The following is a 26,184-nucleotide window of genomic DNA, read 5'->3' as shown; positions in this document are numbered from 1 at the left end:
TGGACAAATTCCTAGAGCTACAACCAGTGCCTGTGGTCAAAGACAGACCCCTCTCAGAACAAAAGGCAACAAGTTGAGAAAGGGAGGGAGGGGAGAATGGATGGAGTAGGGCCAAGGGTGAAGAGGACATGGACCAATCTTCGGATGGTGGGGCTATCAAATCAGTCTGGGAGTCACCAGCCTTCCCTCCCTGTCAATGAGGGCTGTAGAGGGTTCCATGCTGCCTGTTATTCAACGTGGTTAGGGCAGAGGGAGAGCATTTCCAGTGAGCTACACACCGGCAGGAAGAGCATGCACAGAAACAGAGGCAGGAACCCCTAGTAAGGTCACATGACATTCCCCAACTGTTTTCATCAGGAGCAGAGAAACTTCACTGGAGGAAGGCAGCCACGCAGAGCAAGAGCAGACAGCTTGGTGTATCTTCCAGTTGCTACTGACATCCTTTGTATAAGTCTCATGACAGATCCCAAAAGTACAGTTACAAGCCGAATCATAGACACTTTATATGCAATGCTTAATTACCATTCAAAAATACAGACATGATTTGTTCGTAATATTTCCACTTCTAGAAATTCTGCAAACATTGGGATCTACCTGGTACAGAAAGTGTCAGAACACCTCATTATCCTGAGGGGACAAGAAAAGCCAGTCAACCCCTAGATTTATTGTTCCCAATCTCCTTGTTATTCTGAGTGCCTGGAAGATCCTAGCATTTCCACAATTGTCAGCAGATTAATTTATGACCTGTTAATTGTTGGTATTAACCTAATATAAATAATATTAAGGAGTATCAATTTGTCACATATTAATTAAGAGTAAACATTTATTAATTTTAAATATTTAAAACAATTCCCATTCATCCGGGATTCAAACCAGTGCTTACTACTTGTTTACAGCTGTCAAACTTGGAAACCAGTAGCCTGAAAAGCGCAAGTTTTTTGTTAAACCCAAGTTTAAGGAAACACAGCAGTATTGGTGGAGACCAAAATCACTCACAAAATAACCAGTAGCTAAACACTGGGCTCTGTACCAAATCCCAGCTGGAACGGCTCATTTTTTTTTTCTCCCCTCCAGCTATGTTCTTACGAGAATAATTTTCTGTATTAGACTTTCATTTTATCAAGTTTCTTTTAAGTGCCAACTTCAGCAATCCAGCAGCAGTGGATAGTTTATCTTTACCCAAGTTTCACTTTCTTTGCCAGCATTCAAGCTTGTCTGACGAGCTCCCACTGCCTTGCCTCCTTATCTCTCATTGCCTTTTTTTCCTCCTTTCTCTCTTTAAATAGATGAAATTGATGAATAGATGAAATGTTTTTCTTTTCTTCAGAATTATATAGATTTTCTCATGAGCTCCAAAAATCTTGATTAACACCACTGTTAGAATACTTTAATACTCTCATGGAAATAATCTGATAGTCAAGGTAAACTCTGAGATTGTGTTGTCATTATAAATGAAATGATACCATTTACTCTCCAGTGTTTTACATTTACTTTTTTCAAGTAAATATCTTAGTTCATAAGATCGAGAAGTGCCATGAGGGTTATAATGAAGAAAAATCAAAATGAAAACTATATGTCCAAGCCTTCCACCTCCCTCCATTCCTGCTACATAGACACAACCAACTCAGTACTTACAGAATTTAGATTTCTTAATGTTTCCTTTTTAGGCATTATTAGCAGCTCCCTACCATAAGAACTCAGAATTTTTATTATCTCCCACCCCCAGATAAATTTGCCTTCCCCCATCATTCCAATAAAGTGATGCCAACATTTGATTGAAATCTCGTTTCACTGAACTTTATGACCCAAGACATATCCTTCAGCTGAGCAAATGTAAATACTCTTCTTTCACCAACATTGTTTTCTATGGAGTTAACCATTAAATCATTTTTTCATATGTTTTCTTTCCTTATTTTTCAAAGTACCAATCACTAAATCATTCCTTTAATTTTCATATGGAGCTATCAAGCTCTTGATAAATATCTCTCAAAATCAATTCTATTTATTTTTTCCACTCCTTCCATGAGTCTTTTGTTCTAATTTGGGCAAGCTACTGCTGATCTTCAGGATTTTTGTCTTTCACCATCATTTTGGTAATTCCCTTACCTCTTTCCTGAGTTCCACTTACCACTTCCGAGATTTTTTTTTTCTTGGTATACTCCCTCATTATAATGGAGCACATTCTATTATGGCTTTGCAAGCAAAGATATTCTACACAAAATTGATAATTTGGCTAGATATGGAATGTTAAGTTGGAAGCATTTATCCCCAAAACTGGGAAAGGCATGAGTCCTTTAATTTCTATTATCAACTTTCTAGTATCAATATTGCAAAGTCCAAAGCCATTCCAAAATTGGATTTTGTTATGTGTGACCTATTCTCTTTTCTCCTGGAAGTTGTTAAGACTCTTCTCTTTATCCTGATATTCAGAGATAGCCCTAGAATGTTCTACCTTGATGTGAATGTTTTCATTCATCATACTGGCACATGAGGGACCCTTTCAATGTAAAAATCCATCAATTTAAAATGGTTTGAAATTTTCCTCCCCTCCACTTTCTCAGTTCTCTTTGTAATTCCCATTGGTCACTTGGTAAACTCCCTGGATTAGATTTATCTTTTTCAACTATTTTTCATCTTTTTGCTTTCCTCTCTAGGGCATTTCCATTTTCTTCCGATGGTTTTACTCAATTTAATTACTGCTGTTTTTTATGTTGTAAAGTTTTTTTTGTTGTTGTTGTTTTATTTGTACATAGTATTTCTAGAATATCTTTTCATTTCTCCGAGAAAATGAATGGTTTTAAGGTTTTCCTCCAAATTCTACTTCTTACTGTTAGTCTTTGTCTATCACATTCCAGAGTTTTCTTAAATTTATTTGTTGCTGTTTTTAAAAAAATATTTTATTTATTTGAGAGAGAGAGAGCACGCAAGCCAGCAAGAGGGGCAGAGGGAGAGAGAGAATCCCAAGCAGACTCTACATGGAGCCCCATTCAAGGCCCAATCCCACAGCCCGATTGTGACCTGAGCAGATATCAAGTCAGGCGATTAACTGACTGAGTCACCCAGGCCCCCTTGTTAATTTTTATCTGAGTAGGGCACGTAAAAGGTGACTGAGAAACTATGTGAAACACCAAATACAAGGTCTTCCCTCTTAGTTTTCTAGTCTTCCTTGGGGCAAGGGATAAACCTGACTGACAATATTCCAGAAGCCATTTAGGGACCTGGGTTTCACTGTTCACTATGCAAGCTTTAACTTATTTTCCCTCTTTTCAGTAAACTCACTATCAGCCAACATATTACAAGGCCTTCTATTTTTTAAGATTTTATTCATTTATTTGAGAGGGAGATAGACAGTGAGGGTGCAAGAGTGGGGGGTGGTGACAGGGTGGAGGAAGCAGCAGACTCCCTGTGGAGCAGGGAGCCCAAGCCAGGGCTCTATTCCAGGATGCTGGGATCATGACCTGAGCCAAAAGCCAATGCTTAACTGACTGAGCCACCCGGGAGCCCCAAAAGGCCATTTATTTTTAACAAGGCAGCCATTCACCAATATTTAATGAACAGCTACTGTGAACATTCAGAGTGTTTAAGGTGAGACAGAGGTAAATCAGGTGTCTTTTCCCCAATATTTAATGAATAGCTACTGTGAACATTCACAGTGTTTAAGGTGAGACCGAGGTAGATAAGGTATCTTTTCCAAAGGGAAAATGCATTATTTAAGCTATATGCTATGAAAGTATAGCTCTATTGTCAAAAATAAGCCACTAATCTTCCACTAGGGGAATAAATCTCATCATGTTCTCAACTAGCTAGTGGTCTTATACATGTCTGTATCTACACATCTATGTATATATACTTTTGATACCTAATGATATGCATTATCTTCTCTTGGACCTAGTTTTTAAAATGACAATAGTTTTAAACCTTGTGTAGAAACTCTAATTTAGGGAAAAGTAACCAAAGAGGAACGGCAAATGCTTCAAAACTGAGCAACCATTAGCCAAACAGGACTCTTAAGAATGCCTTGGATTTTGATACTCATGTGAGAGCCACAGGGGAGTTTCCCAGGGCAACTAGTATGAACTAACAGGGGAAGGACTCTTGGGATTTCTAGTTAGTACAAAATCTTAACCTATAATGATCCATTTTTATGAGTAGCTGTAGCCTTTATAGAACGCAGACTGAGGAAGACAAGAGTGGAAGGAACGCTTCAGAAAGGCCACCACAGTTGTATGGGTGAAAGACAAGTTTGGACTAGTGTTGTAAGAGGCAAAATAGTTTAAAAACAGAAAAGTCTGAATTGGGATATATATGGAAGATAGAGTTAACAGCACTTGCTGATGGATTCAATATAGAATGGGAGCGAAATAAAGTCGTCAGTGAGACTCCTGAGTAATTTGAAACAAAGCTTCACGAAGCTTACATAAAGCACGGGACGCCTAAGATGTTGACACATTTGGGAACCTAGTGGGCTCTGAGGGTGGGAAAGATATTCTTGATGAATATTCACACATCTTTTTCATCAGGTTTTAAAGAAGCTTTGGTCCTAAAGAGGTGAAGCATGTCACAATCCGTCTCCAGTGCCTCAAATTACTCGACCCGGAAACTAGTATCTCTGCCTTTTCCTTCAAAACAAGCCATCTAACTCCACGATAGTGAAAAGGATAGTATATTCTCAGAGAAAATTCACACTTAAGGTTCCTCATCTCTGAAGTTCTGAATTTCAACACCAAATGTAGGAATAGCTTTTAGCTTCAGAAATTTCACAGGCCAAAGAACAAGAGTTAAGGAGATTGCAACGAGTACCTTTCGACCCTCAGATCCATCCCCTTCTTCACAGGAATATCCACTAGTATCTCTGAATTATCTAGAATGACCACATAGTTCTATCTGTATTAAGAAACACATGAGGAGTATCTTTAGTTGACTAGAGAATATCCATTAGAATAAACACAAAGCTCATTAAAATGCCCATTTAGAAAAAAAAATATTCACTTAAGTTCTAATAATTTTTTAGTTAAAAATTTTACTATACAAATACATAATGTAGAATTATTTTCACAAAATACATTTACCTCTCCAGCAACTGCTTTTGGGAAATGTGAATTTCACTTTATATCTTATCAGGCTTTGACTTCCCCCACCTTCCCTTCCAGTCAATCCCAGTTATCTGACTGAATACCTTTTAGGAAATACAATCTGTGTGGGTGAAGAGATTAAGTTGCCTGTTATTTAAGAGTTCTATCAGTATTTGGGGATTTTTAGCATATTTCTGACTCTAAGAGAGTTAAAAGAACGAGTTAAAAAAACAAGATGATACATATAAAATTATTTGGAAACTTACATTGCAGACAGCATATTATAAATTTAAATTATCTTAATATGTAGTATTTAAATTTACTATCGTTTTTGTCATCCCACCACATTCATCTATTGCTTCAGAGACTTCCTCTTCTCCTGTGGGTATAAATTTCCAGCTTTACACTAGGTTCTTCTCAGGGCAAATTTTCCATTCTCTCCTACACTTTCCAATTTGTCAAGACACAACTCAAATGTAACCTTCTCCATCTTTTCACACTCCCTGTCTATTTGCTTTTAAACTTCCAAGTACCACTGATGGATGATGTTTATCACGCTGTATCAGGAAAGCCAAGGAATTAGAACTTCAAATGATTTCCCATGAATTCTTTATCTTCTCTTTATCCTTTTCTTGCTTTATACAAGATCAAGAAAATTAACTGCAGTGAGGTCACTTACCTTTCCTTCTTTTAGCCACAGACAGATTCTTTCAAGCAGCCTGCCCTGACTCTCAACTGAAGGCAGGAGTAGGTCTAGACTGGTAGCTGCTGTGAGCCTTCCCTTAATTCTTAACCCAGAAAGGTATCAGTAGTTCATCTATAGAGAGCCTCACAGCTTGACTTTGCTACATATTTGTAGAGCACTATTTCCAAGTTATAAGTACAGTATGAAATTGGATTTTTAACTTAAATGTATCCCAGGTGAAAAACTTAACCATATGCAAAATGCTTTAAGGGTAGCAGTATCTCCTCAGTGTGGTGGGATGAATCTAGGCATTTCACACCACTGGTGGCTCCTGATGACCCAAGATATCCTTTGGCTTACTTACCCCAGATATCCGAGACATAGTTTCTTAAAGCAACTTCTATTTTACCTTACCTACCAACAATTTTCCTAAAACATCAGTCTGATCGGCAGTCCCAGTCACCTGAACCACACATGCCTGCTCATCACTAGAGGCCAAAAAAAGACTCTCATCTGCGAACCAAAGAGTCCACCTTCCTGGTATTATCACCATGTCTTTACACTTTAAGACTTCTAACTGTCAGCCACACAAAAGGCTATAGCCACTGACCAAACTAGATGTTTTGTTTCTTGCCTCTACTAATTTTCTTCTTAATCTTGGCTGCACATTGTAAACACCCAGAGGGGTCTGGAAAAATGATGCCAGGGTTCCAACCAAAATTTGAATGTAAATGGTGTGTGTCGTGAGGGGTGACTTAGATATTCAGATTTTTAAAAAACTCAAGTGATTTTAGGATAAACCAAATTTGCAAACCCGCTACTGTACATGAAAAGTAATTTCTATAAAACCAACTTGCTATGAACTGAACTGTCATTGTCCCTACTCCCTGTAACATATACATAAAACAAGAGGTCCTAACTTCTGGGGCGCCTGGGTTGCTCAGTGGGTTGAGCCTCTGCCTTCGGCTCGGGTCATGTTGTCAGGGTCCTGGGATCAAGCCCCACATTGTGCTCTCTGCTCAGCGGGGAGCCTGCTCCCCCCCCCCCCCCGCCTGCCTCTCTGCCTACATGTCATCTCTCTGTCAAATAAATAAATGAAAAAAAAAAAAAAAAGATGCCCAAACTTCCTGTACCTAGGAATATGACCTTGTGTATAAATATGGTCCTTAAAATGGGGCCATACTGTAGGGTGGGCTCCTAATCCAATATAAATGATTCCTTCGTAAAACAAAACAAAACAAAACAAAAGAGTCATGTGAAGAGACAGAGCCATAGGGAGAATGCCAAGTGAAGATAAAGACAGAGAAGGGGATGGTATCAATAAGCCAAGAACACCAAAGACTGTCAGCAAACCACTAGAAGCTAGGAAAGCGACACGGGACAGTCTTCAGAAGGAATCAACCCTGCCAACACCACGATTTTAGATTTCTAGCCTCCAGAACTTGGAGACACTACATTTCTGTTGTCTAAGCTACCCATTTTGTGCTACTTCAGTATGACTGACTGCCCTAGCCAACTAAACCATTTCACGTGAATTTTTTTTTAAAGGTTTTATTTATTTGAGAGAGAAAGCACGTACACGGGGAAGGAGCAGAGGGAGAAGCAGACTCTACCCTGAGCAGGAAGCTGGACACCAGGCTTGATCCCAGGATCCTGAGATCATGACCCGAGAGGAGGCAGATGCCCAACCAACTGAGCCACCTAGGTGCCCCTCATCCCAGATTGGCACTGCAAGAACATACTGCACTCTCTTGGATTCTAAGTTTTGGAAATAATTCTTAATAGTTAAGCTGCAAAAGCAGTAGAAATCTGACCCAAGATGTGGATGGAGTTTAAGAATCACATAGACATTAAATTCTCGTATTCTTACATAATGCATCATCTCCCTCAGGAAACTGGAGAGAGGCTTGAGAGCCACTGCTCCACATTCTTAATCTGTGTCTCAAATAATTGTTTCACTTTCAACTCACTCACCTAACCTAACCCTCCACTTCTCAGATGGGGGCTATTTTCCCCCAGGACTTTTTGTGATTTGTGCAATGACTTTTTTCTAAGCTTACATCTTTACACACACACAAATTATCCATATGATGTAGTAAAAGCAAATTCAGAGAATTGCAAAGTCAATTAAAAAAAAATCTGCCCCAGGGGAACCTGGGTGGTTCAGTTGGTTGAGCATCTGACTCCTTGATTTCAGCTCATGTCATGATCTCATGATCGTGGGATTGAGCCCTGCTGCTGGCTCCATTCTCAGCAGTCTGCTTGACCCTCCTCCTCTACTCCTCCCCCGCTTGTGCTCTGTCTCTCTCAAATAAATATTAAAAAAAAAAAAATCTGTCCTCCAAAATAGGTAAATAAGACTTTACACCTTCTCAGAACCCCAAAAGACTGAAGCCATTTTGTAATATTTTCCTTTTCTTCCCCTTTACTCTGTCCTTCCTGAAGAACACAGCCCCCACAATATCTACAGAAATAAATACAAATGTTTCCACCACTTCCTATAGAAATTAGCTTGCATTTTTAGGAAATCTGAATAAAATTAGACCACTGATCTACCTAGTCATGGAAAGGAACCTACTCCATAAGCAACAGGATTTGAGTCAGAGCTTGCTTTTTTATAGGATGATCCAGATTATCCTGGTTACTTACTGTGACTTTAGGAAAATTAAATCACCTCTGAGTCCCAGTCTCTACATGAGGAGTAAGATTAATATGTACTTCTAGGTTGTTAAAAATATGAAGGGAAATACAGTATGATAAACTGTTCACATAAAAGTCCTTTTATGAATATTCTGTCATCATCATCTCAGCATTGTAGAACCACCCCTGAGCAAGGCTGCAGGAAAACCTTTCCAGGGGATCATCGAAGGCAGAAAATACAAAACAACATTACAGCTTTATTTCTATGTTCCAAAGCATTGAATTATCAGGCTTCTTTTAAGAAACCTAATTTTCCTTGCAAGAAAGTAGAATACTTGAAAAATTTTTTAATTTTTTTTTTTACATTTTATTTATTTATTTAACAGACAGAGATCACAAGAAGGCAGAGAGGTAGGCAGAGAGAGAGGGGAAAGCAGGCTTCCTACCGAGCAGAGAGCCCGATGCGGGGCTGGATCCCAGGACCCTGGGATCATGACCTGAGCTGAAGGCAGAGGCTTTAACGTACTGAGCCACCCAGGCACCCCTTGAAAAAAAAAATTTTTTTTTAATATTTTCTTTATTTATTTGAGAGAGAGAGAGTGAGAGAGAGCATGAGAGGGGAGAAGGTCAGAGGGAGAAGCAGGCTCCCTGTGGAGCTGGGAGCCCAACGTGGGACTCGATCCTGGGACTCAAGGATCGTGACCTGGGCCGAAGGCAGTCGCTTAACCAACTGAGCCACCCAGGCGCCCCTCCTTGAAAAATTTTTTTAAAAATATTCACATTTTCTACAACACCACCTCCCCACCCAGATAAAATACCCAGGGAAATTAAGTTCTCTGTTTAGAATGATATCAGGAAGTCTTGACACTGTCAGTAATAGGATCAGTCTTAGGATGTCTTCATTTCATATGTCACTATCAAATCTAAAGTCTTGATTATATCTAATTGCATTTTCAGAAATCACTAGAGTCCTTAACTTAGTCTTAGAGATTCCAGACTATATTACTTTTCTAAGTTCCCAATTTTATGCTGCATATGCATTTATTGTTCTAATTAGTGTAGGGTCCTTCCATTATCATCATTCATCACTCAGTTTCAACATAACCCTTTTCACTAAATACGTGTTGAAAGCCACATGAATGCGAAAACTCTGAGGTAATGAACTGGATTCCAATTCAATCAAGTGTTAGAAACTTTTATTGGATTACTTTATATGGATTCTTTTACAAAGTCAAGCTCTTTACTTTCTGGACCCTTGTGGTTTTAGATTTCATGCCGAGGAAGACTGTGGACTAACATTAACATCACAAGAAGAAACATGAGGAAAGCAAATGCTTAGCGAGTCTGAACTTGGGCCTCCACTTGGGAAACAAAGAGAAAATATGGGTCTGACAGCTCTGCAGAAGGTGAGAGAAGAGAAATTATAAATGAGGGATCTGTTTGTCACATCATAGAAGGCTATCTGCCCATACACGCGGTCTAGGAAGACTCCAACTTTGTGCATCTGCTCTCCTCTCAAGAAGACCCTTTTCAGAGGGGGAAAGACCCAGAACGTATAATCGGTTCCCATCATAGAACCTGTAAGTAAGAATTTATCTCTGGAAGCAGCGGGTAGGTCACAATTGCTGCTGGTAGGGTCTTCGGATATCCCCAACTGCCACCTGGTTGCCTTTTCCACATCTACCTCCCAGTAGTGCCTCCCTGAGGTGAAACCTTCCACACCCAACACAGTGGCACCAAAGATGAATCTCCCTGGGCTGCCAGGAATGTCCTGCTGGACATTTCTGAGACTCACACTTCTCAGATCTTCAGATAAGACCAGAAAGGGATGAGCTGTTTTAGGATCCAAAGTGACAGCTCCTGCAGGGAGAAAAAAATTCATTTAAATTTGCTTAGAGTCATCCATGCCACCACCAGACATGGAGGATTTCTAACATGAAGAGGCTTATCAGTGAATGGGTACAAGTTGCAGGCATAGATATGAGAAGAGGCAATCTAGAAGTTCAGGAAAGGTGACCTCTGAGCTTTGTTTCAAGAACTGGACATCACAGAAGAGAAGGTCAGTAAGATACTGGAAGGAGGTGCAATCTGAGGAGGAAGAAGACTAACGGACGACTCGGAGGTTTAGAAGAACCTGTCAGACCAGAAAGGAATTTTGGCAGACTGTAAAAATGGTATCCAATTTTAGTCACATATCAGCTTGGAGCCAACTCTGCTCCCCTAAAGATCTCCAAACCTGGAACTCCAGGCTTCATTCCCCTAAAGACTCATAAGAATCTCCTAACAGAGCAGGCGTTTCCAAGTGACTGGCTGTGATTCCTCGTGATTCCTGGGTTTTCCCTGTGACTGAATTGCTCTCCCCTTAAATATCACCACAGTGTGACACAGATGCCTAGAAACTGTTGCCAGCAGGCTCTTAATACTGAGTAAATCAAAAGAACATATTAGCAGAGGGGAAAGCCTGTGGGAATCCTCCAGAAAAAAATCAAGCTGTGAACAAGAGAGCTCAAAGTGATTTCTTATACTTGAATGAAAGTGACACTTTACTTCGTATCTCAAACTGTTTCTTATCTCTTTCTCCTCAACTGTTAAATATTGTGATTTCTCAGGGCATAGGACTGGATCTTCCTTTTTATAGCTTATACTCCTTTCTCCCTAGGTGACTTCACCTAGCCTTAGTTTTCAATACCTTCTATAGGTTCACAGCTTACTTCGTAAGGAAGCTGCCAAATACCAGTTAGAAATAACGCAAGCATTTCACACATACTATGTCCAAAATGGAACTTCAAAACTACCCCTTTCCAGTTCTACTTCAGTGAAGAGCATACTTACTTCTTCAGTTGCTAATCATAAACCAAAAAGCTTGGAATGGATCCTTATATCTTACTTTAATGTCTAATCCAGCAGAAAGTTTTGCTGCCAAATGAACTTATATTTATGGACTTGAAGCCCATTTCATATCATTATTAGGGTGGTCTTAAAAGCCATAAGCCTTGAAATTTAAATTTAAGTTGTCCCAGGTTTTCAGTATTTCCAGAAGATCAGCAGAAACAAATGCAAATTCTCTCTGGTATAATGCAATAGATTCATTCTTGGATTCAATTTCTAAAAATAATATCCAAGGAAAAAAGCAAAGCTTATGTTAAAAAATCAAACGCACACAAAGTAAGAAAGCACTATTAAATGAGACCAGAAATAAATTTGAAAAAATTTAGATATTGGGATTACTAGGCACAGAACTAAAATAATTTTTGCTTACACGGTTGAAGAAAAAAGAAAAGCTTAAAAATATCTACAGGATATAGGAAGCTGAAAATTAAGACCAATTGGATTTGACAAAGAGCAGAACAGATTCTCTAGAAATGAAAATAAAATTAAAGTACCTATAGATGATTAAAAGAAAGCTACAGATCAATATCCCTCATTAATATAAATGCAAAAATTCTTTAAAGTATTAGCACACTGAATCCAACAATATATAAAATGGATAAAACATCATTACCAGGAGTTTATTCTGGGAAGGCAAGGTTGGGCCAACATATGAAAAAAATGTATTTAACCATATTAACACATGAAGAAAAAATTAAAATATTTTGGTAGAATATAGAAAAAGCATCCAATATTCAACATCTGTTCATGATAAAAAGTTTTAACAAACTAGGAATAGAGGGAGAACTTTCTTAACTTGTTGAAAGGCAACTATCAAAAAAACCTACAGCTCACATCATTGAACTTTCAAGGTAAAAGACTTAATGCTTTCTTGTACCCTAAGATCAAGAATGAGGCAAATGTTTCTCATTGCTTCTATTCAACATTATACTGGAGGTCCTAGAGCCAGTACCACAAGTTGAGAAAAATAAAGAGAAGGCTTACATATTGGAAAGAAAAATTCCTGTATTAATAGATTACCCACCTCTGTAGAAAATCCCAAAGAATCTATAAAAAAACCACTAGCTCTAATAAATGAGTTTAGCATGGTCATAATGTATCAATGTCAATATATACAAATATTATTTTTATATAATAGCAATAAACTAGAAATGAATGAAATTTCAATTAGAAATGGGTATTATACTAAAAAATAAAATTCTTAGGGATCCATCTAATATGCACAATATGTTTGCTGAAAACTTCAAAATACTGATGAGTGAAATCAAGGAAGACCTAAATAGAAATATATCATCTTATCCCAAATTAATCTATACATTCAATGTAACACCAAAGTCTTCATTTTTTTGGTAGAAGCCAATAAGCTGATTTTAAATTTTTTGTGAAAAAGCAAATCTAGAGTAGCCAAAATTATTTTTAAAACAAATCTGAAGAACTCATACACCAATTTTAAGATTTCCTATGGAGTAAAACTCAAGCCAGTGTGGTATTAGCAAAAGGTTAAAAACAATGATCAATGGACCTACTAGAGTCAGTGTAGACCAGCCTGTACATGCCAACTGATTTCAACAAAGGTGCTAAGTAAATTTAATGAAGAATAGTGTTTTTACCAAATAATGCTGGAACAACTGGACATATACATATACAAAAAAGGCAGGGTAGGGAGTTGTACCAGATTTTGAGTCATATATGTATAACTCCAAAAGAGTAACAGACCTAAATGTAAAAACTAAAACTTCTAGAAGAAAGAAATCTTTGAGTTGTAAAAGATTTGTTAGGATAGGATGCAAAAAGCACAAACCATAGAAGAAAGAATTGATAAGCTGAATTTCAAAATTTAAAACTTCTGCTCTTCAAAAGGTACAATAGGTAAATGAAAATACAAATCACAGGTGAAAGAAACTGAAGATGACACAAAGAAATGGAAAGATATGCCATGCTCATACACTGAATGAACAAACATTGTTAAAATATATACACTACTCAAAGCAATCTCTTTCAAAATATCAATAGCATCTTTCAAAGAACTAGAACAAACAATCCTAAAATTTGTATGGAGCCACAAAAGACCCCAGATGGCTAAAGAAATCTTGAAAAAGAAAAATGGAGGGGCACCTGGGTGGCTCAGTGAAGGCTCTGCCTTCAGCTCAGGTCATGATCCCAGGGTTCTGGTATCAAGCCCTGCATCGGGCTCTCTGCTCCGTGGGCAGCCTGCTTCCTCCTCTCTCTCTCTGCCTGCCTCTCTGCCTACTTGTGATCTCTGTCTGTCAAATAAATAAATAAAATCTTAAAAAAAAAAAGAAAAAGAGAAAGGAAAATGGAACTGGAAGGATAATTCCAGACTTCAAATTATATCAAAAAGCTGTGGTAATCAAAACAGTATGGGGGTGCCTAGGTAGCTCAGTTGGTTAGGCATCTGATTTGGCTTGGGTGTTGATCCCAGGGTTCTGGGACTGAGCCCCACGTCGGGTTCCCTGCTCAACAGGGAGTCTACTTCTCTTTCTTCCTGTGTTCTCTCTCTCTCAAATAAATAAATAAAATCTTAAAAAAAAAACAAACACAAAAACCAGTATAGTACTTCACAAAAACAGACACAAAACCCAGAAATAAACCTACAACTATATGGTCAATAGATCTTCAACAAAGCAGGAAAGAACATGCAATGGAAAAAGAAAACTGGACAGCTACGTGCGAAAGAATGGAATGGGACCACTTTCTTTCACTACATGAAAAAATAAACTCAAAATGGATCAAAGACTTAAATGTGAGAACTGAAACCACAAAAATCCTAGAAGAGAACACAGGTGGCAATTTCTCTGACACAGGCCATAGCAACATTTTCTAGATAGGTCTCCTGAGGCTAGGGGAATAAAAACAAAAATAAACTACTGGGCCTATATAAGAATGAAAAACTTGTGCACAGTGAAGGAAACAATCAACAAAACTAAAAGACAACCTACTGAATGGGAGAAGATATTTACAAATGACATATACAATAAAGGGTTAGCATCCAAAATATATAAAGAATTGATACAACTCAACACCTGAAAAACAAAAAAATAAAACTAAAAAAAGGGACAAAAGACGTGTGCAGACATTCTCAAAATTAGATATACAGATGATCAACAGACACATGAAAAGATGTTCAACATCACTCATCATCAGGGAAATGTAAATCTAACTACAATGAGATACCATCTCATACCCGTCAGAATGGCTGAAATCAACAACACAAGAAACAACAGGTGTTAGTGAAGATGTGGAGAAAAAGGAACCCTAATACACTGTTGGTGGAAATGCAAACTAGTACAGCCACTGTGGAAGTATGGTAGCTCCTCAGAAACTTAAAAATAGAATAACCTTACAATCTAATTGTACTACTGGGTATTTGCCCCTAAAATACAAAAACACTAATTCCAAGGGCTACATGCATCCCACTGTTCGTAACAGTCAAGATTTGGAAGCAGCCCAAGTGTCCACTGACTGATGAATGGATAAACTGGCATATATATACACACACACAGACACACACAATGGAATACTATTAAGCCATACAAAAGAATGAAATCTTGCCATTTCAAACAACAAGGTTGGAAATACATAGTGCTGAATGAAATAAGTCAGTCAGAGAAAGACAAATAACCACATAATTTCACTCATATGTAGAATTTAAGAAACAAACAAAGAAAAAAGAGACAAAAAAAAAGACTATTAATTATACAGAACAAACTGACGGCTTCTGGAGGGAAGGTGGTGGGGGATGGGTGAAACAGGTGAAGGGGATTAACAGTACACTTATGATAAGCACTGAGTAATGAACAGAATTGCTGAATCACTATACTGTACACCTGAAACTAATATAACACTGCCTGATGACAATATGAGGATTAAAACCATAAAAAAGAAAATATAAATCACAGAGTGAGAGAAATATTTGCAAAACATCTGACAAAGGACGGGTAATCAGAATAATACATAAAGAAATCACAGCACTAAATAATACACAACACAATTTGAAAAAATAGTGAAAATGTTTATAGATATATTTCAAAGAGATACAATAAAGTGCAAATAAACACATGAAAATATGCTCAAAATCACTAGTTATTTCAGAAACACAAATTAAATTTAAAGTGAAATATAACTACATACCTACTAGGTCTGCTTTATTTATTTTTTTAAGTAAGTTACTTTTTTAAATATAATTTTCTTTTAATTTTTTTTTTTAATTTGAGAGAGAGAGAAAACATGAGCAGGGAGAGAGGGAGAAGGATAAGAAGACTCCCCCTTGATGAGGGAGTCTGATGTGGGGCTCAATCCCAAGACTCTGGAGATCATGGCCCAAGTCCAAGACAGACGCTTAACCCAATGAGCCACTCAGGGATCCCAGGTCTGCCTTAAGTAAGTAAAAAAAAAATGACAATATGAAATGCTAGTGAGGATGTGGAGTAACTGAATCTCATACATCACCAGTGGAAATGCAAAATGACACAGTAAGTTTGGAAAACAAATTTTACAATCCCTTTCCTAGATACGCAATGAAGAGAAATGAAGTCGTGGCTGCTAAAACTCTGTAAGCAATTATTTATAGCATAGATCTGGAAACAACTCAAGTGGCCTTGGAATTGCAAGAGAATAAATGGTGGTATCTTCATAAAATGGAGTAACTCACAACAACAAAGAGGAATAAACTACTGATACACAACAAACCTGGATGTGCCTCAAATGCTTTACGCTAAGTGAAAAAAGCCAGACACAAAAGGCCACATACTGTATGGATCCATTGACAGGACATTCCAGAAAAGGCAGAACTATGGGGTAGGAGATAATAAATCTTTCATTATACTTCTTGACATTTTTTCTTTCTTTTTTTAAATATTTATTTATTTGAGACACAAAAAGAGAAAGAGAAAAAGAGAGAAAGTAGGAGCCTGAGGGGATAAAGGGTGAAGGAGGGAGAGAATCTCAAGCAGAGCTCATACTCAGGATCCTGAGATCATGACCTGAGCCAAAATCAAGATGCTTAACCGACTGAGCCATCCAGGCACCCCAACATTTTTTCCCTAGAAGTCTTTTTTTTTTTTTTTTTTCTATCAGACTCTGCTTGCAATCCTGTTTCAGGCTTGGAAAAGTGGGAAAAGATATTCAAAAGAGAGCCTTTCAACATAAGATCATACAATTATTTTCTTGATAGTTATCCAATGTATATAGTGTATTAAACTCTCCAGTCATTTTAAATCCTTAAGCTCTCCGGAATCTACTTTTATTTATGGTAGGATGTTCACTTGATTCTCAGATACAAAAATCAAGTGCCCTGTTATCATGGATGTGTGTCAACTTACTTTGGAGAGTGCTGAGCATCCTGCTCATTCCTGTTACTTGGCATAGACTCAGGTCTGTGACATGGGCGGGCTCCAGACACTGAAGCAGTATTGATTCGCTCCTATTAAAGAAAGGACAATCTCAGCTATCTGTGCAGACCCAAGGCCCCCACCAATCCAGAGAATGGATGTCATTACATGACCTCATGATCCTTACTTACCCCAATATCTCTACTCTTGTGTGCTCACGTTTCAGACCCTGAATCCCACCCCAATGTTTCCATTCCTTTCCAAAATGAAAACTTACCTTTCCACAGAGTATCTCACATTCTACAGGGTGAAAAAGAGAGAAGGTTACTATCTGAGACACACTTCTGGTATTTGAGCCATGCCTCTTCTGAGCTGTGCCCCTGAAAATTATGTTCTAATGATGAAACTTGATTTGTATGTAATTTCCCCAGCTTTGTGGTGCTAAATCTCAGAGATCAGATTTTAACACTGATTAGTAAAAGTCAGAAAAATGCTTGAAATTATTGTTACATTCCCAAGGGAAATGTTCGTGTTTTTTGTCCTCTTAGTTTTATTACAGTTGGGTACTGTATAGTTATTTTATACGGAATCTGGAACCTGCTCATTCAGATGATGTCTTGGCAAGATTTATATTTATTCTGGGTAACTTTTTTTTTCTTTTATTAAATAAATTTAACACGTAACAGTAAGTTTAAGGTGTATAGTGTGTTATTTTGATACCCTTGTATAATGTAATGATTGCCAATATAGCAATATTTATGATATCCTACAATTATAATACTGTATTGTTTTATATATTCATTATACCATGCATTAGATTTCTATGGTTTATTATTATTCATTACAAGTTTGTACCCTGAAACACTATTACTCTTATCAATGCCCCTCCACCACTACCCCACTTCCCCAATAACCAACATTTTACTTTTGTTTTTTAAAACACATTTAAATTTTTTTAGATTCCACATATAAGTGACATCATGCAATAGTTGTCTTTCTCCCTTATCTTGCTTAAGGAATCATGTGCTCAAGGTCTACCCATGTTGTCCAGATGGAAGGATATTTTCCTTTCTCCTGATATTCCATTATATAAATGTAATATAATCCCATTATATAAATGTACTACATTTTTTTCATTCATTCACCTGTTAATGGGCATTTGGCTTATTTCCAAACATGGGAGTATGTGTATCCCTTTGAAATCCTGTTTTCATTATTCTCTAAGTATATGCCCAGAAGTGGAATTGCTGGACCATACAGTAAATCAATTTTTAATTTTTTGAAAATTAAAAAACCCTCCATATTGTTTTCCCTCCCTTTTTGCCACATCCTCACCAGCACCCATCATCTCTTACTGATGATAGCCATCTAACAGCTGAGAGGATCTACCTAACAGCTGTGGTTTTGATTTGCATTTCTCAAAGGCCGTATTTTCCATACCTTACCTCAGCTATCTTACCCTCAACAGTCATCACTCAAACTCTGCCCATTTACTTTCTTTTCATACACTGGGTAACAAGCGTTGAGTAGGTGAAGGAACATGCTAATAAACTGAGGACAGTGGAAGGAGCTAAGTCAGAAGCTGAGCTTAACTGAGTCACACCTACCTTACCTGTCCTGAAGTAGGTTTGGCCCTAGAATAGAACCTAATGGTTTAAGTGTTAGGGCTTCTCAAATAAGAGCACTCACTTTGCAAACATAAGCCTGGTGGCAGAAGGATATGGATAGAGTCTTAAAAAGATAATAATTTACTTGTTGAAAGGTAATGCATGCTACAAGGTTTAAAATATGCAATATTATACAAATAAATCTCACCCTTGTTTTTCCAAGGTTACCGCTCAATGTTTGTGTTCTAATCTGCTTATTTTGCCAAAGGCAGTCTGTGAATGTTAATTAGCATATGTCTATACATAGATACATATTCACTAAAACCAAACAAAAGGCAGTTCTGCATGTTTTCACTTTAACTAAATATCCTGAAAATAATTTTTACCACTATGGAATTGTTTCATTCTCTTTTTGTGGTTGCAGAATATTCTACTGTACTGATGTGTCATAATTTGACTAATCAATTATTTACCCTATCGAGGGACCTCTCAATTCAAGCTAATTATTGACAGCCTCAAGATGAGAATTCATATCATGAAGTAGCTTTCCACTAGGCCAGGATTTTAGACAACGCATAATGTTTTTGGTGACTGAAAAATAGCCTATACCACCCTCATGTATGTTTAAAAACCATTGAATATTCTACAACTGACCCCTAATGAGTCCTGTCCACCTCTCCCTTCTCAAATACTGTAATGATGATCATTTCTGGAATCTTACCTGGAGGAACGCTAAGGTGTATTCCCCACACTTCTTCTCTAGCTCTGCAATGATCCTTTGGAGGCTGCAGATATGTTCAGAAAGCCTGACTTCACTCTCCTTCAGCTTATTCATGTTCTCTTTCCCCAAATCGCTCAGTCTCTGCAAAAGCATCTCCTTATTACTATTTAACAAGTGGTTAACTTCTTTTATTCCCTAATTTAACCATCCCTTAAGCCCAATTCACTGCCTGCCACTTCAGAAATACATATAATTAGATAAGGCCCAATACCCCTCTGTGTTAATGAAGACATCTCAATTGAAACTTGATTCTTTGACACAATATGTTTATATTGATGTGGAAGGTGTGCATGTAGTCCACTTATTCAGAAAACAACCCGACCATAAAACTGATCATATTATTTTGCCATTTTGTTCAGAAAGTTTCCTATTTCCTTCATAAAGATTTGATTCTAATAATTTAATCAATTAATAAGAAATAAACAAGCCGCTGATGTTTTTTAATCCTTGCAAAGATGCTGTTATTTTTTTTTCTTAAAGAACACAAATGATGCGTATTATACCCTATTGCTGATGCCACAGCTTTTTTTCTTAAAAAATAATATGCTCTTAGAGAGCATTCCTTATCCGTACACATAAAGCTGTGTTATCTTTTCTAAATGCTGAAGAGCATCCCATTGTAAGTACATAATACAACTTATTTTGAGAGTCCTTTATTGATGGATATAGGTTGTATTTAATCTTCTGCTATCATAAACATTACAGTGTTAATAATAATGCCTAATAGTTACTGACTGCATAATATGTACAAAACACTGTTTAAAGAGCTTTATGTAGATTATCACACTCAATCCTCACAGTAGTACTATAAAGTAGGTGCATTATCCCCATTTTAATAGTGAAGGAAACTGAGTCACAGGTTAAACAATGTGTACAGGTTAAATTAGCCACTTACAGACTAGTAAATAGCAGAAGCCAGATAGGAACCTCATCAATCTAGCTTCAAAGACTACCTCTAAACCATGGCTTTATACTGGAATATTTACAGCATTCCCTATCCTTATATCTTTTTATAGGCATGTAAGTATATTATAAGAAGATGATAAGAAATAGAACTGCTGGGTGAATATATATATTCTTTTAATACATTCATGGTTGTCACTGGATGTCTCATTTTTTTTTAGAATTGGCCTAATGCTCAGCTCTCCCTTCTCTCATTTCCCAAACACTGTGAGCATGCAGTTTTCTACCTCTCACCTGTAGCGTTTCCTGGGATTTCTCCTTCAGCTCTGTGGCAAACTCCATCAGTTGATTCAGACCATCTTCCCTCATGTTGGAGTTGAACACACACCCTTGTAGCCTCTGGAAATTCGTCTTCTCTTCAACCATCAACTGGAACCTTATCCTATGTTCAGACTCAATCATGTCTTTAAAATCTTGTTCTTCTCCCTTCAAGACAGATAAAGGTATGACAGACTTCAAGTTAAACACCACGGATACATATTTATGGTCAGTTTCCAGACCTAACTCTGATATAAAGACAAGAAAATCTGAAGTACAGGGAAAGAAACAGAAGGCATAAATACAGAGGACAAAGAAAGTTTTGAGCCAAGATCAACTAACACATCACCATAAACTTAAAACGTGAAATGCAGGTAAAAAAATGTTAATTGACTTAGAAAACTGAGAAATCTAAGATCAACATGACAAAGAGGAGATGAGGAAAACTGAAAGGTAGGGCAAATGGCTTTTGCTGATGCTTTGGATAGTACAGTGAGGAAATAGGAATGAAAGGGTGACTCCCAAGGTTTTTAGAGAAAGCAACTGGAACAGAAAAAGGGAAACAAAAAAGGGATAGATCCGAGGTGGGGACTGTATCAGCAGCTCAGGTTTTGACATTCTGATTCTAAATAGTCACTTAGACACCCAAAGAGCGATGCTCAGTAGGAAGATGAACATCAAAGTCTATCACCTGGAAGACTGAGCTAGAGATGTACATTGGGAGTAGACAGCTTTATTATATTTCATCTCATGAGACTTCATGGAATTGAGATTTATCCAGAACCTGACCACTGCTCATGACCTCAACAGTCCCCCGGTGGGTGTCCCCACCTCCGCTCTCACCCTCCTACAGTCTAGTCTTAACCTCAGCAGCCAGAGTGCTTCTGTGAAAACTGAAATTCAATCAAGCTACCCCTGTTCAAAACTTTCCACTGGTTTCCCTATTTCATTCAAAGTCAGCAGCCCTATATGATTTGGCCCCCTTATCTTCTGACCTCACCCAGCAGCTTCCACTGCCTTCCCAACCCCAAATGAGTACATACCAGATTCTTCCCAAGACTGCGTAACTTAATTCCTCACCAGCTTGAGTTTTTTCAAACGCCCCTTTCTGAACAAGGTCACTTTCTTTCAAAGTACACCCCATTATGCTTTCCTTTTTATTTTTTTTTTAAAGACTGCATAGCATTTACCACATAACATTCATTTTACTTGCTTTGTTCACCTTCCTTCAGTTGCAGAAGGGATGACTTTTTTTCCCCCCTCCTGCTGCTAAATCCCCAGCACCTAGTATAGTCTCTGGCAAAAGTGGGGTCCCAATATCTGTTGAATATATGGTGCTTAAGGCTGAAAAAATGGGGATCAGTTGAAAAATTCTTGGAGAGCTAGTCAATTCTCCTCCTCTACTATCCTCAAGTGGCCATTTATTCTCTTTAAAAACTGAAAGGAAGAAGACCCAGAATCTGGGATACTTGGCACAGAACACAATTAAATATGAAGAAAAGATGTGAAATCAGAAGTGAAATGTTGGCATAACAGAGGACAAGCCCTCGTTTCAGACAGTAATTCTCAAACTGCCTTTTTAAATCGTTTCAGGATTTATATGGCTACCAACAAGAGAGGAGATATTCATTCTCCCCTGGCTTGGTAGAAATTGTGTTATCAATCTTCTCTGCCTATCAATAAGGCTTGCAAATGATGTTTCACAAATTTAAGAGTTAACCTGTACTTCTCTTATCATAAACAAAGTTCAGGATCTTTTTAAATGCTCAAAAGATAGTTGCATTTTCTGTTCTGTGAAAACTCCTTCAATCATTTCTCTATTGAATTTCTAGCCTTTTGTTTATTGACTTTTAAGAACCCTTTATTCGTAAAGAAATTAACACTTTTCATACCTATGGATTTCAAATATTTTTCCCGCTTTGTTATTTATCTTCTGACTTTATGTTATTTGCTATCCAACATTATAGGTAATTCCCTGCTCAGACTGGAGATAAGCACTGACCTGAATCATCACCATTCTTTCTTGCTCATCAGCCAATATGCTTTTAGCTACTTCAAGTTTCTCCTTCAATGTGTTCAATATCTCCTGGAATAACTCCTGCAGAGAAAAAGATCACAGAATTCTAGCTCAAGTAATTGCTTTACAACAGTTAGCTTTTTAATCGGAGACCACGGAAAAGGCCAATAGCCCCACGTTGGCTTAGCCTCGAAGTTTGTCTAAATATGGTTCTTATTTAGTATTCTTTGATAAACGGTGCCTGAGGGAATGGTCTTGGGGGGTCAGGAGATCTGTCCTCCAAATAAGTTAGTAAGAGGAGGCAGCCAGTGCCTGAGTGTTCTGGGATCTGCAGGAGCCTCACCCTGTAACTGCCAGCAGCCTCCTGGACTCCATACACCACGTGACTCTCGTGCCCCTCGGAGTGGAAGCACTGGCCACAAAGCAGCATTTGGTCGTCATCACAGAACAGCTGCAGTGGTTGCCGGTGTTCCTCACAGTAGGCATCTTCTGGGATTTTTTGCTGTAACTGGGAGCTGAGCTTCTTGGACATCCCTGCAGGTGTCCCTGGGCGACGGTTCCTACCGTGGAAAACTCCCCTGCGCTCTGAACCGAAGAGAGTCACGGTGAATTGGGGCAGTCACACTTGCCGACCTCACTGTCACTGTGCAACCCACAACCAAGCATCAGAGCAGGTCTGCGCCTTCGGAACTCCTCAAACCAGCAGGTCTTCCTCGGCCACACGCTTGGGGGAGAAGACACAAGGCGGTACACCAAGTCCTCAGATTGGAGGGGCTCTCATGTTTTCTGAGGATTTACAGCAATTGGCTGAGAATTAGTTAAAAATGTTCTCACATCATTTTCCTGTAAGGTGTTAAAAAAAAAAAGGCAGTAAAAGATAAAAGAAAAGGTACTTACGGAAAAGCATGGCGCATTAATAAGCGCTGGAGGAACATCCGGGACTAGAGTGAAGCAAAGCCTGGCTTTAGGCATTTAAGGAAGCGCTCCCTCTCCCAGGAACTGCGCAAACCATAATGTGCTGGCTGCTTCCAGTGCCTCCTTAAGGGGGAGCGGTACGTGGGTGCCAACTTTAAGGAGGCGCCCATTTTCAGGCTCTTCTAAGTCCCCATGGCCTGAGAACCGGCAACTCAAGTGTCATGTGCAAAGCCCAACGCATGTGTCGCCTGAGAGCTGGCTACTAAAGACACCGGTTAAAAAAATATAAAGGGTTGGGGCACCTGGGTGGCTCAGTGGGTTAAAGCCTCTGCCTTCGGCTTGGGTCATGATCCCAGCGTCCTGAGATCGAGCCCCGCATCGGGCTCTCTGCTCAGCGGGTAGCCTGCTTCCCTCTCTCTCTCTCTGCCTATCTCTCTGCCTACTTGTGATCTCTGTCAAATAAATAAATAAAATCTAAAAAAAAAAAAAATATATATATATATATATATAGGCAACCCCCAAAATAACAACTTTCCAATAATACTAAAGGGATTTTTTTTTAAATTCAGGAAACAGAACAAGGCATTATCTCCAGCATCCCCATTTCCAGACAATTCTGATTACCTTTGAGCAACAATTCTCTGTCTTCTCTAGAAACATTTTATTATCTCAAAAGGGGTTAACCACTGAATTTGGGAAACTTTTCCCCAATGAGGAATTGCCTTGCCTTAATTCTTTTCTAACTCCATCTCCAGCCATTGTTATGGTGGGCACACCATAGTACAAAGTACTGATTTCTTTAAAAAAATTCCTCTAGCCTATTTACATTTGTTCCCATTTCATCTCATTACCCACCTCTTTGGACAATGTCCCTTGAAACAAATCAACCTGACAGACCTAAAAACCCCCTAATCTGTGAATTTACTACCTTCTCCCCTGCCCCCCCACCATGCTCTCACTACCACTGAAACCTGGCCATTAACTAGACCTCCTGTCCTTTCATTATTTTTAAGATATGCAAAACATTTTTATAATTCTGAAGTTGATTAACTGTATATATGAGATAACTTCGTTATTTGTTAGGATAAATATAAATAAAGCAGCCGTTTTCACAGTGTGGTTCTCAAGACTTGATTTGCCTTTTTACCATGTTGACATGTGCACTAATCATGGCTAAAACTGTTGGCATCTTTCCATTAATCAAGGAAGTAGCACCAACTGTTGTCATGTATTGTATTTTTCTTTTTTTCTTTTTGAAATTTTTTTTTATTTCAGAGAGAGAGCGAGCACACAAGCATGAGTTGGGGGGAGGGGCAGATGGAGAAGCAGACTCCCCGCTGAGCAGGGAGCAATACGCTGCATTGATCCCACAACCCAGGATCATGACCTAAGCTGTAGGCAGATGCTTAGCTGACTGAGCCACAAAGGCACCCCTGTACTGTATTTTTCAATTTCTACATACTTGCATACTCCTAGTTAATTTTTTTTTTACTTGAGTATTCTTAATTTCTTAATTCCACTTTTGAGTACAGGATTTAATTGCTATTCTGGGTGACAAAATGAAAATTATGTATAAAGCACTTATGCTGCATATAGGAATACAGTGGTTGTTTCAAGAAAAACACTTTCTATAACTAAGTTACAAGCCATACTAGCCACACTTTTTCACAGAACATTTTTTTGTTGAAAGAAGAAATGAGACAAATGTGGTTATTCAGATGTAGCAAATTGGAAGATATTTTCTCAAACACTAACAGAGTGACCCTGTCATTTCAAGGAAACCAACTGAGTGTCTTAGTTGTCAATGATAAAATTCTGGCTTTGGAAAACTTGTATCCACTACTGTAAGCCTGACAGCTTCTCAAGACTTTGACAGCTTCTTTTCTGACAAAGTTGGTGGTGATATTAACAAATGTGACTTGGATATTGTATATTGAAATACATCAACATGTGGAAAGTCTGAAAACTCAGTGAACCAGTATTTTCTGAAAGACCAATACATGGTATTACGAGATTATGCAAGGGTAAAATGTGGATGCAAAGTGTAAGATAGACCAATATTTTAATATAACAGAAAACATTATTGGTGATTTCAGGAAGAAAAGTCACAATTACCTGAAAAAAAGCTATTAGAATATGCTCTCCTATTCCAACAATGTACTTGTATGAGGACAGATGTTCTTCATACATTTCAAGTAAAATAGCATTGCAATAGATGGAATGCTGGAGCAGATGTAATAGGTAACAGCTACTGAATGAACCAGAAATTAAAGAGATTTGCAAAATTGTAAAACCATGCCACTCAGAGGATTCCTCATAAAAATGTTAGGTTTACTTTTAATAAGTTGTTACTTTTTTTAAAACTAAGTTTTAACTTGTAATACAGGGACTACAGATAGGACAAACAAAATGCTTTTTGGGCTCTTCATCAATAATTTGAGTGCAGAGTAGTCATGAGGCCAAAGTTCAGAGAAGGCATATTCCTTAGAAATGGGATTCCTGGTAAAAATATACCTATAATTTTGGTACATTTTTCCAGATTCCAATCATAAGGTTGTACAATTTTGCATTCCAAGCAACATGAGAAAGGGTGTCAAATTTTTTGCCCACTTGGTAGGTGAGAAATGGTATCTTTATATATTTTCAGTTTACATTTTATATATATATATTTATTTTAGAGAGAGAGTGTGCATGAGTGTGAGCAGCAGGGGGAAGGGGCAGAGGAAGGAGAGAGAATCTCAAGCAGACTGCGTGCTTCCAACATGGGGCTTTATCTCCGTGCGCACCTGAGATCTTGACCTGAGACAAAATCAAGTGTTGTCTGCTTAACTGCCCATCCCACCCAGGCGCCCCTACATTTTATTTTCATATGCTAAAGGGCTATTTCATTTCTTTTTTCTGTGAACTATATGTTTTAGACTTTTACCCGTTTTCTTTTACTAGGTTTTTGTGGTCTTTTTTCCTTCATTTTAAGAGCTATTTATACAGTGAAAAGAGCATTCCCTT

General features: G+C 38.1%; 1 protein-coding gene across 1 annotated transcript; it reads right to left on the bottom strand.

Moving 5' to 3' along the window:
- Window positions 1–9,667: 9,667 nt before the first annotated feature.
- On the bottom strand, window positions 9,668–22,795 carry TRIML2 (tripartite motif family like 2; the record flags this gene model as incomplete). Its single annotated transcript, XM_080796283.1, has 7 exons — window positions 9,668–10,257; window positions 16,629–16,729; window positions 16,915–16,937; window positions 18,966–19,106; window positions 20,223–20,414; window positions 22,249–22,344; window positions 22,607–22,795. 7 exons carry the CDS (start codon window positions 22,793–22,795, stop codon window positions 9,668–9,670), a joined length of 1,332 nt encoding a protein of 443 aa, XP_080652409.1.
- Window positions 22,796–26,184: the final 3,389 nt, after the last annotated feature.

The sequence above is a fragment of the Martes martes genome (genome assembly GCF_963455335.1).
Source record: "Martes martes genome assembly, chromosome: 2".
Taxonomy (NCBI): Eukaryota; Metazoa; Chordata; class Mammalia; order Carnivora; family Mustelidae; genus Martes; species Martes martes.
Note: the sequence above shows the minus strand (reverse complement) of the source record. Positions and strands in the feature narration are given on the sequence as shown.